This window comes from Erpetoichthys calabaricus, chromosome 3, assembly GCF_900747795.2.
Source record: "Erpetoichthys calabaricus chromosome 3, fErpCal1.3, whole genome shotgun sequence".
Lineage (NCBI taxonomy): Eukaryota > Metazoa > Chordata > Cladistia > Polypteriformes > Polypteridae > Erpetoichthys > Erpetoichthys calabaricus.
The window spans coordinates 124,591,394-124,607,897 of NC_041396.2; the positions used below are offsets into that span (position 1 = coordinate 124,591,394).

Below are 16,504 nucleotides of genomic sequence, written 5' to 3' on the forward strand. Positions count from 1 at the left end.
GATTACGTTAGGTTAACTTCATATATAAAATTTGTCTATTAATTGGTTACTCTTCAGGATAGAGTCTCATAACTCTCTTACTATATAAAAAGATACAAATTTGTTACTTTTGGATTTTTATTGTGCGATTTGTTAAGATCTAAACAGATTTCAGATAGTTACTAGGAATGGTCTCTTAGTGTTCATTAGTTTTGTAGAGGACATGTGTGTGTCTGTCTGTCCGGCCCGTAAGTGCGAGGCTACAGCAATGAAGCTCAAAGACCCAGTAAGGCCGCCCCAAGTTAATGAGTCAGACACACACTCGCTTACCCGCTGATAGAAAAAGGGGAGAGCCGAAACCACCGACTCTGTATTTCAATTTTTTTTTCTGACAATTTCAATAGTTTTTAGGAACCCAGGCTTTTTACAGCACAGGCTTTTACACAGCTAGTGTGTAATATTTTGGAACACTTAAGTAAAGTGGGCTGTATGCTTAAGGCTTTTTTATATAGCATAATGTGAATGTCCTTCAAAATTTTACCAAACAGCAAAAAAGAAATTCTAATAGAAAAAATCATCAGAATGCTATGCCACATCTAATGATTTCCAGTTGCTGCAGCTTTTCACATTAATAAGACACAAACAAAATAAAATTGTCCTTTAACCTAGAGATAACTTTAGTGTTTAAAAAAGTATCATGGTACATGGTATGAATACGAAAGACCATCTGGATGATCCTGTAGGTGAAAAAAAGAATATTTTGAAGATAATTCTAAAGTAGGTCTTTTTGAGCTTAGGAGTTCTCAGCCAATGAAAAGCAAACTGACAAGTTACAGTCTAGGAACATGTTCCAGGCAAATCACTACTTGTGAGCCAGTAATCAAAAACATTCATGTTACAAATAAGTTGATTTATGCTACAAGCAGCACTCTTACGTGTATATGACAGGAGATTGAGCTTTTTTCATGCCTCAACACCCCCCTCCCTCTTGCATTGTCAGAGATGAAATAGTGGGAGTATGAGGGTTTTTCTTTTGCTTTTATAGCTACGAAAATTAATTGTTTGCCATCATTGAGATCAATATTGTATGTACTTAGAACAGATTTGTATTTATTTTGCTACAAAAAGAAGCATAACAGGTGGAGAGTGCATAGCCTGCTTGTTCCATAGGGCACAAACATATTGTCAAAAACCAACACATTTCATACACTTCTGTATTTTGGGTTTAAAGTGGACACCATCGATTATTGATTTAATAATGCAAAACGTTTTGTGATTGCCTTTATTTATTGTCACTTAACTATTTATAATTTTTCTTTTGTTGCTGCATATTTTTCATTTTTTTTAACTTTCCACTTGCCTCGAAGAAGACAGAGAAGCAGTTCCAAATTTTAGCAGGATGTTAAAATAATTTTAATACGGAACATTTTATATATTTTTTATCTGTGTGTTCTGTTACACTCATTACTTGTGCTGCTAATTTTCTTTAGCATTTTTTTCTTTGATTTCCTCTGCAAAATGCTTAAACAATGTGATTTTTTACCACACTTCAGCTTTCTTATGCCTTATTATGGTAGGCAGTTATCCATGCTGTCAATTGGAGTTGTTTTTTATATAACCATTGTGTGTCACTATTGTCTCTTTGTGATAATGTGAATTCCCTTACTTTAAAGCGCTTTTTCCAACTCTGAAGTCTTTACAAATGTCGGGTCAGTTGGAGTTGCATATTAATATGAATTTACATATCTTTAAATATTTTGTTCCTGTGTTTTGTGTTTTTTTTAGCATGTGAACTTGGCCATGCAGAGCTCATGATAATGACGGTTGCTGATGTAATAAAACAACTTGTTGAAGCTCATGAAGAAGGAAAGGACATAAATCTCAATAAGTGAGCATATTTTTAATTTAGTTTTTATAATAGATGATTAAAACAAGCTAAATATTTTATTCTCCCATGTAATGTTTAAAATTTATATATATATATATACATATATATATATATATATATATATATATATATATATATATATATATATATATATATATATATATATATATATAAAAATTTAAATCTTATTTGTAGGCTGAAGACAAAAATGTCAGCTAAGTATGGACTTTCAATACAGCCACGTTTGGTGGACATAATTGCTGCAGTACCACCCCAGCACCGCCAAGCTCTAGTTCCTAAGCTGAAGGCCAAGCCTATTCGCACTGCCAGTGGAGTAAGTACTTAAAACAGCTCTCAAGGGCATTTTACAATTGAGTATTTGAATATATTTCATTTGCAAGTTACGTTTTTAATTGTAGTAAATGCAGATGCTTGTTACTTTTTTGTGTTTTAAATGATTTTTATTCTAGTCTTGTTAAAACTCATTGGCCAAGTTGTAGTGATTCTTAGCCTTTTGTCTTGGAGTACCATGCACATGAATTTAAATATATCACCTTTTTTCAGTATTAAAATGTTAAGTTCGGAACACTAAAGGTGTTTTTATTTATCCACCGAAAAATACTGAATTTGAGGGTTTTAATGAGGTATTATGGATAGTATTTATACGTGTGTGTGTCTTTAAATTTTTCTTTTTAATCAATAATTTTTTTAATGTGTGAAGAATACTGACAGTCTTGTGTCCTGGAACCCCTGCAGATTTTATTTTTTTTCTCCAGCCATCTGGAGTTTTTTTTTTTTTTTTCTGTTCTCCCTGGCCATCGGACCTTACTTTTATTCCATGTTAATTAGTGTTCTCTAATTTTAATTCTTATTTATTTTGTCTTTTGTCACTTTCTTAATCATGTAAAGCACTTTCAGCGTACATTATTTGTATGAAAATGTGCTATATAAATAAATGTTGTTGTTGTTACTGTGGTTTGATAAGGCATAAAAATTAGAAAGCCTAAAATTTCCATACACTGCTGGTGTGTAAGGCAAGATTAAGCATGAGCCAAACATGTACCAAAAGATATCTCAGTCCCAAAAGGTTCATCTTAAAAAGGTTTAGTGAAATTTTAAAGCAAACAGGCCACACAAGAATGGAGAAAGGTTATTATACACATAGAATAATCTGCAAAAAAAGAAGTGTTTTTTTCTTGTTAAACTTCAATTGTTTCTACAGTTAAGGTTGTTATTTCTCATGGCTTCACCATCAGTTTCCGGTTGGGCGAACACTGGCGTGTTTTACCTGCTGCTGTCCATTTTTGTTTTTGTTGTGGGATCTTTCTTCATGTTCCTGATTGGGACCTTCTGAGTTTATTTTTTCTCTTGAACATTTTGAAGATCTATGATTGTTTGGAGATCTACCTGCAGTTGTTCCGTTGTTTTCATTGGCTTTTGCAAGAGCCCTTGCTTGCTTATGACACTTCGCTCTGACCCGGCATACCTTGAGGAAGTTGCAGCTTTCTTTTGGGTTTTGTTCAGTTGTCTGTCCATTCTGCTGTAGGGCTGGCTGGCTAACGTGTTTTTGAACCTTTGTGCCAGGTGGCATGTTGGGGAGCAGGTGCCCACTTGAAGAATGACTAGTTTTTATTTAATATCATTTTTTCTGTATCTGATCCCCTGTTCTTCAGCTTATGGGCTAAAGATTATGCATTTTGATGGCATTTGCTTATTCATCTGTTGAGCTGAGGAGTTTGAACTGGATGCCTTGCCTAGGAGCTGGTTTATATAATCCCTGTGTTGCTCTAGGAATTTTATGACGGCCCCACTATATAAATAGCGGTTCTCATCAGAGGCTGCGCTGGAGTATGCCCTCCGGTTCTCTGACCGTCAGTTTAATTCCTACCATCTATTCTGCTACTGGATTTTCTCTCTGTGGATCAAGTGGGAGAGGTGGAGGAGTTAACTTTGATAACCTTCGCTCACTTCAATACTCGTGTATGATGAAGACAAATAAAAAAAAACGTGAAACACCTCCAAACTGCGCAGTGAAGGTGGCCTTAATGAATGTTCGGTCTGTAGCCAACAAATCTTTTATTTTAAATGATTTTTTTTGTCTTGCAACCTGAAATTTCTGTTTACATCAGAGACTTGGTAAAGTGCTGGTGACTCAGTTTCTCTCCATTATCTCTCCCCTCCTGATTGTACCTTTTTTTTAACTCTTCTGGAATCGCTGGTCGAGCGAGGTCGGGCTTGCTACTTTTTTTCAGAATTGTTTGAAATATAGACTTTTGACTGTAGACAATTTCTCCAGTTTTGAGGCTCAGCTGTTTAACTCTTTGAGAGCTGAATATTTTTTCCAAAAATTAAGTTTTCTGAACGCACACAAAGCAATGGTTTCACACAGAAATCAACATAAAACGTCTGTTGCTGTGTGCCGTGGCCACCCGGTCACAGTCTCACGGGTAGCATGACAACTGGCAAAAATGTGTGGCAGGCTAGCTGCCAGGCTGTCTTCACGGGGTCAGGGGCGGTAGTTGTGGTCACAGTGTATTACAATCTTGTCATTGTAAGTGTAGGACTTCCCAGGCGAACGTTGCCCTGTCAGCTACATGACAGGGTTCAGCACCACGATCAGCAGGGGACTGATCAACTGATGTGATACCTTATGTTTGTTTTCGATTACTTACATAAAAATCCAAAAGTCAGAGTCCAATTCAATGATAATATGCAAAACGTCATCCATGGAGTATTTTGTGTTATGCATTTGCTTCAGTCTCTCTTCAGATGTTGATGCCATTTTTGCTGTTGTTTGTCCCATTTTACCCATGCAAGTGCAGGGAGACTCGGTCAAACCAGTGAAGCTAACTTTCCTTCTAGCAAAGAGAGTCCAATTATAATATAATGGTGGGTATGGTCACTGTTTACAGTTGAGTACCACCGTCAACTCCTCCTTTTGACAAAAGTTGACATCCACCCTGAAAGAGTTAAAATTGATCTTAAAAATCCCGTACTGTGCACTGGTTTATAGACCTCCTGGATATACAATGGATACTCGCGTATAAGTCGAAAAATTTCTGCCTTAAAATTCATTCAAAAAAACAGGGTCTACTTATCAATGGGGCAACACAATTGTCCATAGAATTTGGGTAATGACATTGTACACTCAACGCTTCACGGTGTTAAGTCACCGGTCATCTGCCGTTTCCCATGGTCTTTGAAATAATTATAAGTCAGCAATACTATTGCTAATTAGCTAGTTTTTTTCTAATTTCATTAAATAATTCTTTAAACTGTGAAATACTTAAATTTGAGCATTAGCTTTTGCAGGTTTTGGATAACAAACATACCATTAGCTACCACGTGCCATCTAGCGGCTGCCATCGCGTGTGCCTGTTGGCTGGTACATAGTGTTAAAGATCATGGGAGCAAGCCGGCATATAGCGGATACGATCGCGCGTGCCTATTGGCTAGTACATTTAAAGGTCACGGGAGCAAGCCGGCATATAGCGGATATGATTGCGTGTGCCTGTCTGCTAGTACATATAGTGTTAAAGGTCGCGGGAGCAAGCCGGCATATAGCGGCTGCAATCGCGCTGGCTGGACTGCCGGTACATAGTGTTAAAGGTTGCCGGAGCAAGCCGGCATCTAGCGGCTGCAATTGCGCGTGTCTGTCGGCCAGTACATAGTGTTAAAGGTTGCGGGAGCAAGCCGGCATATAGCGGCTGCAATCACGCTGGCTGGACTGCCGGTACATAGTGTTAAAGGTCGCCGGAGCAAGCCGGCATCTAGCGGCTGCAATCGCATGTGCCTGTCGGCCAGTACATAGTGTTAAGGGTCGCCGGAGCAAGCTGGCATCTAGCGGCTGCAATCGCATGTGCCTGTCGGCTGGTACATAGTGTTAAAGGTCGCAAGCTGTCAAGTTTTACCCTCGACTTATACGCGGGTCATAACAAATTTCGTAATTTTCGGCTTAAAAATACACTCGGCTTATCTGCGAGATCGACTAATACACGAGTATCTATGGTAATAAAGATTTTGCCAGGAGTTCTCAGAGTTCTTATCTTTCATGGTGTCACACGCTGATAGAATGCTGATTCTGGGAGATTTGAACATTCATGTTTGTTGTCTGACAAAACCCCTGGTTAAAGATTTTTTTTAGGTCTTGTGGACTCTTTTAATCAGGTAGTGTCAAGTCCCACACATCAGAGAAGACATACATTGGACATAGTTCTAACACTTGGCCTCTCTGCAAATAACCCGGAAATCTCCAACGCCGACATTTCTGATCATTTCACAGTTGGTTTTGAAATTGTTTTTGTGTCCACCTATCATTTTCACTAAACCACAGCACTTTTCATGCAGTATAAATGCTGACAGCACAAAAATTCTGTTATATCTTCTATGACATTCATTTGCCCTTGGTGTTAGAAGCCTTCTCTTTGTGTTTGGATATTACTGATATGGTTAAACTTCTCAATCTCACTTGTAAGAATACTTTGGTTCTGATCACACCCTAAAAGTTAGGGAGACCCAAGGTAAAACTCGGTGTTCAGCCCTGGTTAAATGACGCCACTCCTGCACTCAGACAGGAATGCAGGCAGGCTGAGCGGTGGTGGAAAAAAGACTGCAGGTCTCTTATGAAATTCTCACTGTAAGTCCTATCAAGAGGCTTTGAGAGCAGCAAAATCAATTTTTTTTTAATCTTTTCCGTGTACGACTTTATTTTTCTACTTTTATTTTTCTCTTTTTTATTGATCACTCCTATCACTTTATTTTATGTGGATTCGTTCCCTGGACACACTTACTTTTACAACGTGGGCATGAATTTTTACACGCTGAGACTCGTCTATTCAAGTACTCAATTTCGAGCGCTGAGAACAAATGCCAGTGTTGGTGTGGTTCCCTATTTACCCGACGAGGTAAGAAGGTGGTATCGTGGCAGCAGAGCCGGCACTAAGCTAAAAATGAAGCGGCTTGCGAGAAAGTGGCGTTTTAAGCCCTTGGTGCCTTCTGTGATTCTGGGAAATGTTAACTCAATCTCAAATAAGATCGACGAACTGGCTTCGCTGGTGAAAAATGTCAGAACCTACAGAGAATGCAGTTTGTTGTGCTTTTGCGAAACGTGGCTAACTACCGCCATCCCAGATGCTAAAGTGGAGCTACCCGGGTTTAACACAGTTAGAGTGGACAGAGATGCAAGTACCTGTGGGAAGCACAAAGGAGGAGGACTCGCTCTCTATGTTAATACACTGTGGTGTAACTCTGGACATGTTAACATCAGAGTCTCCACTTGCTGCAGGGACATCGAGCTATTGGCCATAAGTTTGCGTCCCTATTACTTGCCCAGAGACTTTGGACACGTCATTGTTGTTATCGTGTACATCACTCCTCGTGCAGACGTGGAGACAGCGAGTAACATCATCCATTCTGCTGTTGCTAAGTTACAAACGCAGCACCCTGAGGCGCTTGTGCTAATCGCTGGAGACTTTAACAATGTCACGCTACACAAAACATTACCTGCCTTCTCCCAGTATGTGGACTGTAACACCCGGGGAAATAAGACTATTGATTTACTGTATGCAAACGTTAAAGACGCATACAGCGCCACCCCGCTGCCTGCGCTTGGGAAAGCAGATCATAACCTGGTTCTGCTTCAGCCTCACTACACACCAAGAGTGAGGGTCCTACCTGAAACCACACGCTCATTCAGGAAGTGGTCCTCGGAGGCAGAGAAGGCTCTGAGAGAATGCTTTGGAACTACAGACTGGGATATCCTGCAGGGATCACATAGTGAGAACATTGAGGAGGTTGTTGACTGCACTACTGATTACATCAACTTCTGTATGGACATTGTAGTTCCAGTAAGAACTGTACGCTGCTATGCTAACAACAAGCCATGGATTACAAGTGACATCAAGGGCCTTTTGAACCAGAAGAAAAGGGCTTTTAAAAGCGGTGATCAGCATGAGCTCAAGCGCGTGCAGAAGGAACTCCGAGTCCAGCTCAGGGAGGCGAGGGAGCAGTACAGGAGAAAGCTGGAGCAGAAGTTGCAGAATAACAACATGAAGGAAGTGTGGGATGGGATGAAGATCATCACTGGCTGCAGCTCGAAGCGGGGTGCCACCATCGAGAGAGACGTGTAGAGAGCAAACCAAATGAACAACTTCTTTAACAGGTTTGACCACCCTAACCCACTCTCACCTCGGAGTACTGCACCCTGCACACATCCTTCTGCTGATACCAGCATAGGAGAGACATCCCCACCCATAATTACAACAGCGCAGGTGAGCAGAGAGCTGAGGAGACTTCGTGCCAGCAAAGCAGCGGGTCCAGGTGGAGTATCGCCACGACTGCTGAAGGTCTGTGCATCGGAGTTGGGGGGTCCTCTACAGCGCATCTTCAACCTGAGCCTGGAACAGGGGAGAGTCCCAAGGCTTTGGAAAACATCTTGCATCACCCCAGTCCCAAAGGTATCACGTCCTAGTGAGCTGAATGACTTCCGGCCTGTTGCTCTGACATCACATGTGATGAAGACCATGGAGAGGCTGCTGCTTCACCACCTGAGGCCACAGGTTCAACACGCCCTCGACCCTCTGCAGTTTGCATATCAGGAGAAGGTGGGAGCGGAGGATGCCATCATCTATATGCTACACCGATCCCTCTCTCATTTGGACAGAGGCAATGGTGCTGTAAGAATTATGTTTCTAGACTTCTGTAGCGCCTTCAACACAATCCAACCTCTGCTGCTTAGGGACAAACTGACAGAGATGGGATTAGATTCATACCTGGTGGCATGGATCGTGGACTATCTTAAAGACAGACCTCAGTATGTGCGTCTTGGGAACTGCACGTCTGACATTGTGGTCAGCAGCACAGGAGCGCCATAGGGGACTGTACTTTCTTCGGTTCTGTTCAGCTTATATACATCGGACTTCCAATACAACTCAGAGTCCTGCCACGTGCAAACGTTCGCTGACGACACTGCTATCGTGGGCTGCATCAGGAGTGGGCAGGAGGAGGAGTATAGGGACCTAATCAATGACTTTGTTAAATGGTGCGACTCAAACCACCTACACCTGAACACCAGCAAAACCAAGGAGCTGGTGGTGGATTTTAGGAGGCCCAGACCCCTCACGGACCCTGTGATTATCAGAGGTGAGTGTGTGCAGAGAGTGCAGACCTATAAATACCTGGGAGTGCAGCTGGATGATAAACTGGACTGGACTGCCAATACTCATTCTCTGTGCAGGAGAGGACAGAGCAGACTATACTTCCTTAGAAGGCTGGCATCCTTCAACATCTGCAATAAGATGCTGCAGATATTCTATCAGACGGTTGTGGTGAGCACCCTCTTCTACGCGATGGTGTGCTGGGAAGGCAGCATAAAAAAGAGGGACGCTTCACGCCTGGACAAACAGGCTGTATTGTAGGCTTGGAGCTGGACAGTTTGACATCTGTGGCGGAGTGACGGGCACTGAGCAGGCTCCTGTCAATCATGGAGAATCCACTGAATCCACTGAACACTATCATCTCCAGACAGAGGAGCAGCTTCAGCAACAGACTGTTGTCACTGTCCTGCTCCACTGACAGACTGAGGAGATCGTTCCTCCCCCAAACTATGCGACTCTTCAGTTCCACCCGGGGGGAGGTAAACGTTAACATTATAAAAAGTTATTGTCTGTTTTTTACCTGCATTATTATCAGTCTTTAATTTAGTATTGTTTTTTGTATCAGTAAGGTGCTGCTGGAGTATGTGAATTTCCCCTTGGGATTAATAAAGTATCTATCTATCCATCCATCCATCCAATTATCCCCTAGATATCTTACCCCCATACCTATTTAAAGATGCTTTCAGGGCTTTTACTCCAATTGTTTTAGCTATTATTAACAACTATCTAAAATCTGTTATAATGCCAGACAACTTTAAACATGCAATTGTTCAGCCTTTGCTGAAGAAGCCCACACTTGATCCTACATCTCTTTCAAACTATAGGCCTATTTCTAAGCTCCCATTTCTGTCCAAAATTTTGAAGAAAGTGGTTTCTTTGCAGTTACTTGCATATCTGGAGGATAACAATGTATGTGATGTGTTTCAGTCAGGTTTTAAAAAACTTCATAGTACTGAATTAACTTTGATTAAGGTGACAAATGATATTGTATTAACTTTGGACTTGGGCTCTTCTGCAGTCTTAGTCTTACTCAGTGTGGATCACAGTGTGGCATTTGACACTGGCCATGGGGTTCTGTTAAAACTGCTTGAGGATGAAGTAGGCATTCAAGACTGTGCATTGAAATGGTTTGAGTCCTACCTTAAAGGTAGATCTATGTCTGTTAACATAGATGGGAATTTCTCACCGCCAGCTTCTCTCACACTAGCCATCCCACAAGGTTCTGTCCTGGCTCCCCTTCTATTTTCCCTTTATCTGCATTTTTATCTTTCTCTCTTTTACAAACATGATGTCACGTATCGTTATGCTGATGAAACGCAGATGTACCTTAAAGTTAGTCCTGACATCACTTCTTCTGTAAAATACACAGCATGGGTTAATCTCTAAATGCATTCTACTGGCTAACACTTCAGAACCAGAAGTAGACAAATGTGGACAGTTATCCAGCCTGGTGAAGCACATAAAGGATTTACAAAAAAACTAATCTAACTGTGAAAAAATAAACACAATTATTGAGGAATATTTCCTCATCCTGATAACGGAATACAAAAGGTTAAGTGATGAATTTTCTGTGCAAAGTGATGAGGGCGAACGGAAAAGACTATGTAAAGGTTTTGATGCTAAACTGAGGACTCGACATATTGTCACACACGTGCGTTTAGGAGACAGCTAAAGTGCCTGGGGAACTGTAATACTACACTAGACCAGGGGGTGGCAGAGTGTGCTGACTGTCTCTCTTAGTTTCCTGCAGACCATTCCCGGGAAATCTTACCAGGTTCCGGCACCTCTGATGACGTCACTTCCGGTTCCGGACTAGACATAATTTCCTTCCCCAGCCCTTAAAACTGCCATCTTATCTCCAAATAAGCAGTTCTGTTTTGGACTCAGTCTTGTGAATATCTCTGATCAAATATTGCAAACTTTTGCAGCTGGGAAATAATATACGTGTGGCTGCCCCAAACCTTTTATGATGTCTGGAGACTCATTCTTATTACAATATGTTTAAGGGAAAGATAATGGAATGGGTTTCAAAAACACATCAAAATAAAAGCCTCTCCAAACTGCCTCCCAATACTGCAACCAATTCATAGGGCTATAGATTAATTGACAATATCACTCCTGCTGACAGTGTCTCGTAAGTCTCTGCAAAACTAAAAGTCAAGCAAATTCAACAGCTACCTTTGTTAGTGCCATCAGAGCACAAGAAACGGAATACAGTGATCCCTCGCTATATCGTGCTTCGCCTTTCGCGGCTTCACTCCATCGCGGATTTTATATGTAAGCATATTTAAATATATATCGCGGATTTTTCGCTGCTTCGCGGTTTCTGCGGACAATGGGTCTTTTAATTTCTGGTACATGCTTCCTCAGTTGGTTTGCCCAGTTGATTTCATACAAGGGACGCTATTTGGCAGATGGCTGAGAAGCTACCCAACTTACTTTCTCTCTCTCTCTCTCTCTTGCGCTGACGTAGGGGGTGTGAGCAGGGGGGCTGTTCGCACACCTAGACGATAGGGACGTTGCTACCTTCTGTGTGCAGCTGCTTCCTGAAGGACATGCTGCACGGTGCTTCACATACTTAAAAGCTCAAAGGGCACGTATTGATTTTTGACTTTGTTTTTCTCTGGCTCTCTCTCTCTCCCTGCTCCTGACGGAGGGGGTGTGAGCTGCCGCCTTCAACAGCTTTGTACCGGCGGTGCTTCGCATACTTAAAACAGCCCTATTGATTTGTTTGCTTTTCTCTCTCTGATGCGCACTCTGTTTAAGAGGAAGAAATGTTTGCATTCTTTTAATTGTGAGACAGAACTGTCATCTCTGTCTTGTCATGGAGCACAGTTTAAACTTTTGAAAAAGACACAAATGTTTGTTTCCAGTGTTTGAATAACGTTCCTATCTCTCTACAACCTCCTGTGTTTCTGCGCAAATCTGTGACCCAAGCATGACAATATAAAAATAACCATATAAACATATGGTTTCTACTTCGCGGATTTTCTTATTTCACGGGTGGCTCTGGAACGCAACCCCCGCGATGGAGGAGGGATTACTGTACGCAGTGTTGCTCGCCAGGGCTGAAGCCACAAAAAGACAGGCACTAGATATAGAAGAGGCACGGTCGAAAGCCAAAAGAGAAGCTGAAGATGCACAGTTGAGAGCCAAAGGAGAATCTGAAGAAACACAACTAAAGGCATAAAGTGATCAACTGGCATCAGAAGCTTACATGAAAATATGTGCAAAATTGAGAGCTCTTAAAGGATGCAGCTACGTTCCAAGTAACCAAATCCTTATAATGCTCCTGAGAAACCAGATGTGAGGAATGAAGAGCCATATGATGCAAGTATTTGTAACTTTTTATTTAAATTTGAAAGTAAATACAAACCTCTCCTATAGAATTATGAACAGTATTATGAACAGCAGGATAAACAGCAAAAGAAGATGCAAGTGCCCAATGTACCCCATAGAAAGGTTCCAGTAAGTGATGGTGACCCATTGATTTATATGAACTTTGTCAGAGCATTTGACCATGCTGTTGATGATGTGGTGGACAACCCAGAGGTAAATTAGAATTCTTAGTACAATTTACCAAAGGTATGCCTCATGACATTGTGCAAAGCTTGTACATATCTGCTGCCAGCAGAAGGCTACAGAAAGGCCAGGAAGAAGCTTGAGACCCTTAATGAAAACCACCTACAGGTAGCCGATGCGTACATGAAGAAAGCCAAGAAGTGGCGGCAAATAAGATTAGACAATGGAGAAGGTCTAAAAGCATTTGCAGTCTTTCTTTGTAACTGTATGAGCGTTATGTCCAGTTTGAAGGACGGAAATCAGTTTGACAAAGGTTCAAATGTTCACATTATAACATCAAAGCTCCCCTAAGAACTCCGAGGGTGTTGGCAACATACAGCTTCAAAGATCAAAAATAAAGAAGACAGAAGGCCACGACTTGCTGACCTAGTTGATTTTCTGGAACGACAAGCTACAATAACATGCACCCTACCTGGATTGCCCGCCTTGGATTGGGACCTGAGTGCTGCCGTGAAGCAGGTGACACCTCAGTACCACACCAGTTCCGATCCTCAACAGGCCTGGGGATGAGGCTCCCGAGGGCTTTCTCCCAACCCTTTCATAACATGAGCAGCCTTCCTGTGGGCAGCAGCAGCAGTGGTGCTGCTACAGAGAGCAAAAAAGGAGTCCTGTCTGTCATCTTGGAGCTGTGTGAAGTGTTTTTTAAGGTGGCTGGAGTGCCAATCCTGCCGCTACCCTGTATGATTTCCCTGCAAATTGGAGGACTGCTTGCAGGGCCAGATGCAGTTTAACGTCATACCCAGGACAAGTCTTGAAATGACAGATGTTTATAGATGATTTGATTGTTGTCATGTCAGTGAGTTTTAACCGTCAGATCTTGCAGATGGCCATTCCATTCTTTGTGGTGTTGTCTGCAGTAAATTGCAGGAACCACCGACTGCATCATGCTTTCGGCGGTAGCTCTCCTTTGAATGTTGTATTATTGTGAGTGTTAAGCCGATATTACTGTTACTGTTTCTTTCTTCCTCTTAGACTCACTGATGTACCACTAGTGAAAGTTAAAAATATTGACACGCTTGGGTCACAAAGTTGCACAGACTCATTCAGGGTTTTCAAGAAACAAACTTTATTTGAATACAGCATAATAAAGCATAAAAATATAGCAGATGATGTCTGGGGGAAGATAGACAAGGCAATGAGACAGCTACAGTACAGGCTTTAAAATGTTTGAAGCCCGCATGGTGAAGCAGCAGCAGCAGCAGCAAGCCTGCAGCTGATCTAGCAAAGAGTAGATAAAAAAAAAAACTGTATTTCTTTCCCATTGATTGGCTTCGGAGGAGCAGCCAAGTCTCCTTGTGGCTGCGTTCAGTGTGTTCACAATATAAACTGCTCAAAAAAAATTAAAAGAACACTTTGAATAAACTTCAGATCTCAATGGGAAAAAAATCATGCTGGATATCTGTACTGATATGGACTGGGTAATGTGTTAGGAATGAAAGAATGCCACATCGTTTGATAGAAATTAAAATTTATCAACCTACAGAGGGCTGAATTCAAATACACCACAAAAATCAAAGTGAAAAAATGAATGCGGCAGGCTAGTCCATTTTGCCGAAATTTAATTGCAGCAACTCAGAATCATACTCAGTAGTTTGTATGGCCTCCACGTGCTTGTGTGCATGCCTGACAACTTCGGGGCATGCTCCTAATCAGATGACAGATGGTGTCCTGGGAGATCTCCTCCCAGATCTTGACCAGGGCATCATTGAGCTTCTGGACAGTCTGAGGTGTAACCTGGCGGCATCAGAAGGACCGAAACATAATGTCCCAGAAGTGTTCTATTGGATTTAGGTCAGACAAGTGTGGGGACCAGTCAATGGTATCATTTCCTTCATCCTCCAGGAACAGCCTACATACTCTTGGCACATGAGGCTGGGCATTGTCGTGCATAGGTTCTGACAGTGGGTCCGAGGATTTCATCCCGATACCTAGTGGCAGTCAAAGTGCCGTTGTCTAGCCTGTAGAGGTCTGTGTGTGCCCCTCCATGGATATGCCTCCCCAGACGCTCACTGACCCACCACCAAACCGGTCATGCTGAACAATGTTACAGGCAGCATAGCGTTGTCCATGACTTCTCCAGACCCTTTCACGTCTGTCACATGTGCTCAGGGTGAACCTGCTCTCATCAGTGAAAAGCACAGGGCACCGGTGGTGGACCTTCCAATTCTGGTGTTCTATGGCAAATGCCAATTGAGCTCCATGTTGCTGGGCAGTGAGCACAGGGCCCACTAGAGGATGTTGGGCCCTCAGGCCAACCTCATGAAGTCTGTTTCTGATTGTTTGGTCAGAGACGTTCACACCAGTGGCCTGCTAGAGGTCATTTTGTAGGGTTCTGGCAGTTCTCATCCTGTTCCTCCTTGCCCAAAGGAGCAGATACTGGTCCTGCTGATAGGTTAAGGACCTTCTACGGCCCTGTCCAGCTCTCCTAGAATAACTGCCTCCTGTCCCCTGGAATCTCCTCTATGCCCTTCAAACTGTGATGGGAGACACGGCAAACCTTCTGGCAGTGGCACATATTCATGTGCCATCCTGGAGATATTGGACTACCTGTGGAACCTCTGTAGGGTCCAGGTTTCGCCTCATGCTACCAGTAGTGACACTGACCATAGCCAAATGCAAAACTAGTGAAAAAACGTCAGTTAAACCATTCCTGTTTTGTGGGTCATCTGATTGTTGCCCCTCTAGTGCACCTGTTATTAATTTCATTAACACCAAAGCAGCTGAAACTGATTAACAACCCCCTCTGCTACTTAACACTAGAATTACCAGAGCCTATGAAAAATCTCGTAGATCCGTCCCACCTTAAAACGCTTCGCACTTCTCCGTCAGCATCTTTTGTCCTTCAAATGTGTTGATAAACAGCAAGCAGTCTGCTATCACATCCCCCCCACTGGCACACAGTTTTCTCAGCTCAAGTCTGCTTACCTGCTTGTCAGTTGCTTAGAGCTGTATAGAGTGAGAAGTAATGCAAAATGACACCTTTTATAAATACTATACCGTTATTTGGAACACTTGCATTTCATGTGTGTTCCGTGTCTACAACGATCTATGCACAGTAAACACATCATTAAAACAGAAACGTTTTTCATGTTTTAGTAATAATTGACAAAATGTAGGCATGAAGTGTATAATGTGTGAAGCCTGAATTCCAAATATCTTTATACACTTCCACAAAAGATCCATATTACTAACCGAGAATGCTAAACCGGATGATGGATGCAGGCACATCCGGCAATGGGCCGTAGCTGCAAAAAGACGTACTGCGCAGGTGCAAAAAGAGTCCGCGAGAGTCGGCTGAGGAGCCGAGAAAGGCGGACAAAAGAGGGCGAGAGAGGCGGATGAGGGGCCGCGAGAGGCGGACAAGACCACAGAAAAAAGGAGTGAGCACAGGAAAAATGGAGAAATGAGGAAACGCAGGCAAAGCACGAAACACATTGCACACGAAACTAGACCCAAAAAAAAAAAAAAAAAGAGGCTCGCGCACAACAGCAAGGCACCCCCCCCCCCTACAGGCACCGGACGGGACACACACCAAGAGGGGGATTCAACAAGCCCATGGAACACAAAAAAAAGAACACAAAACCACCCCACAGACCCTACAAGCAAGGGACGGGACACACACAAACGGGGGGATTCAACAAGACACAGGAACACAAAAAGAAAGAAGACGCTCGCGCGACAACAATCCTCAACCCCCCCCCCCCCACACACACACACACACACACACACATCCATAAGAAGTGACACCCAAAGCCACATATTCTAAAGTGAACATCAACACCTTCACACTAGACGACATAGGTGTCAGCATTGGTGGATCTCCCTACAATAAAGCACTATTAACCGTTCAACTGCAGAAAAGGAAACATTAACAGTGACTGCGATCCTCCTTATTACTTAT

At 42.4% G+C, this 16,504-nt stretch overlaps 1 protein-coding gene across 1 annotated transcript in view; it reads left to right on the forward strand.

Moving 5' to 3' along the window:
- elp3 (elongator acetyltransferase complex subunit 3) overlaps positions 1-16,504 on the forward strand; it is a 435,450-nt gene that overhangs the window by 40,933 nt on the left and 378,013 nt on the right. The window contains exons 2-3 of the mRNA XM_051924270.1: positions 1,765-1,867; positions 2,063-2,201. Of these exons, the coding sequence (XP_051780230.1) occupies positions 1,765-1,867; positions 2,063-2,201 (242 nt within the window). The remainder of the gene's footprint in view (positions 1-1,764; positions 1,868-2,062; positions 2,202-16,504) is intronic.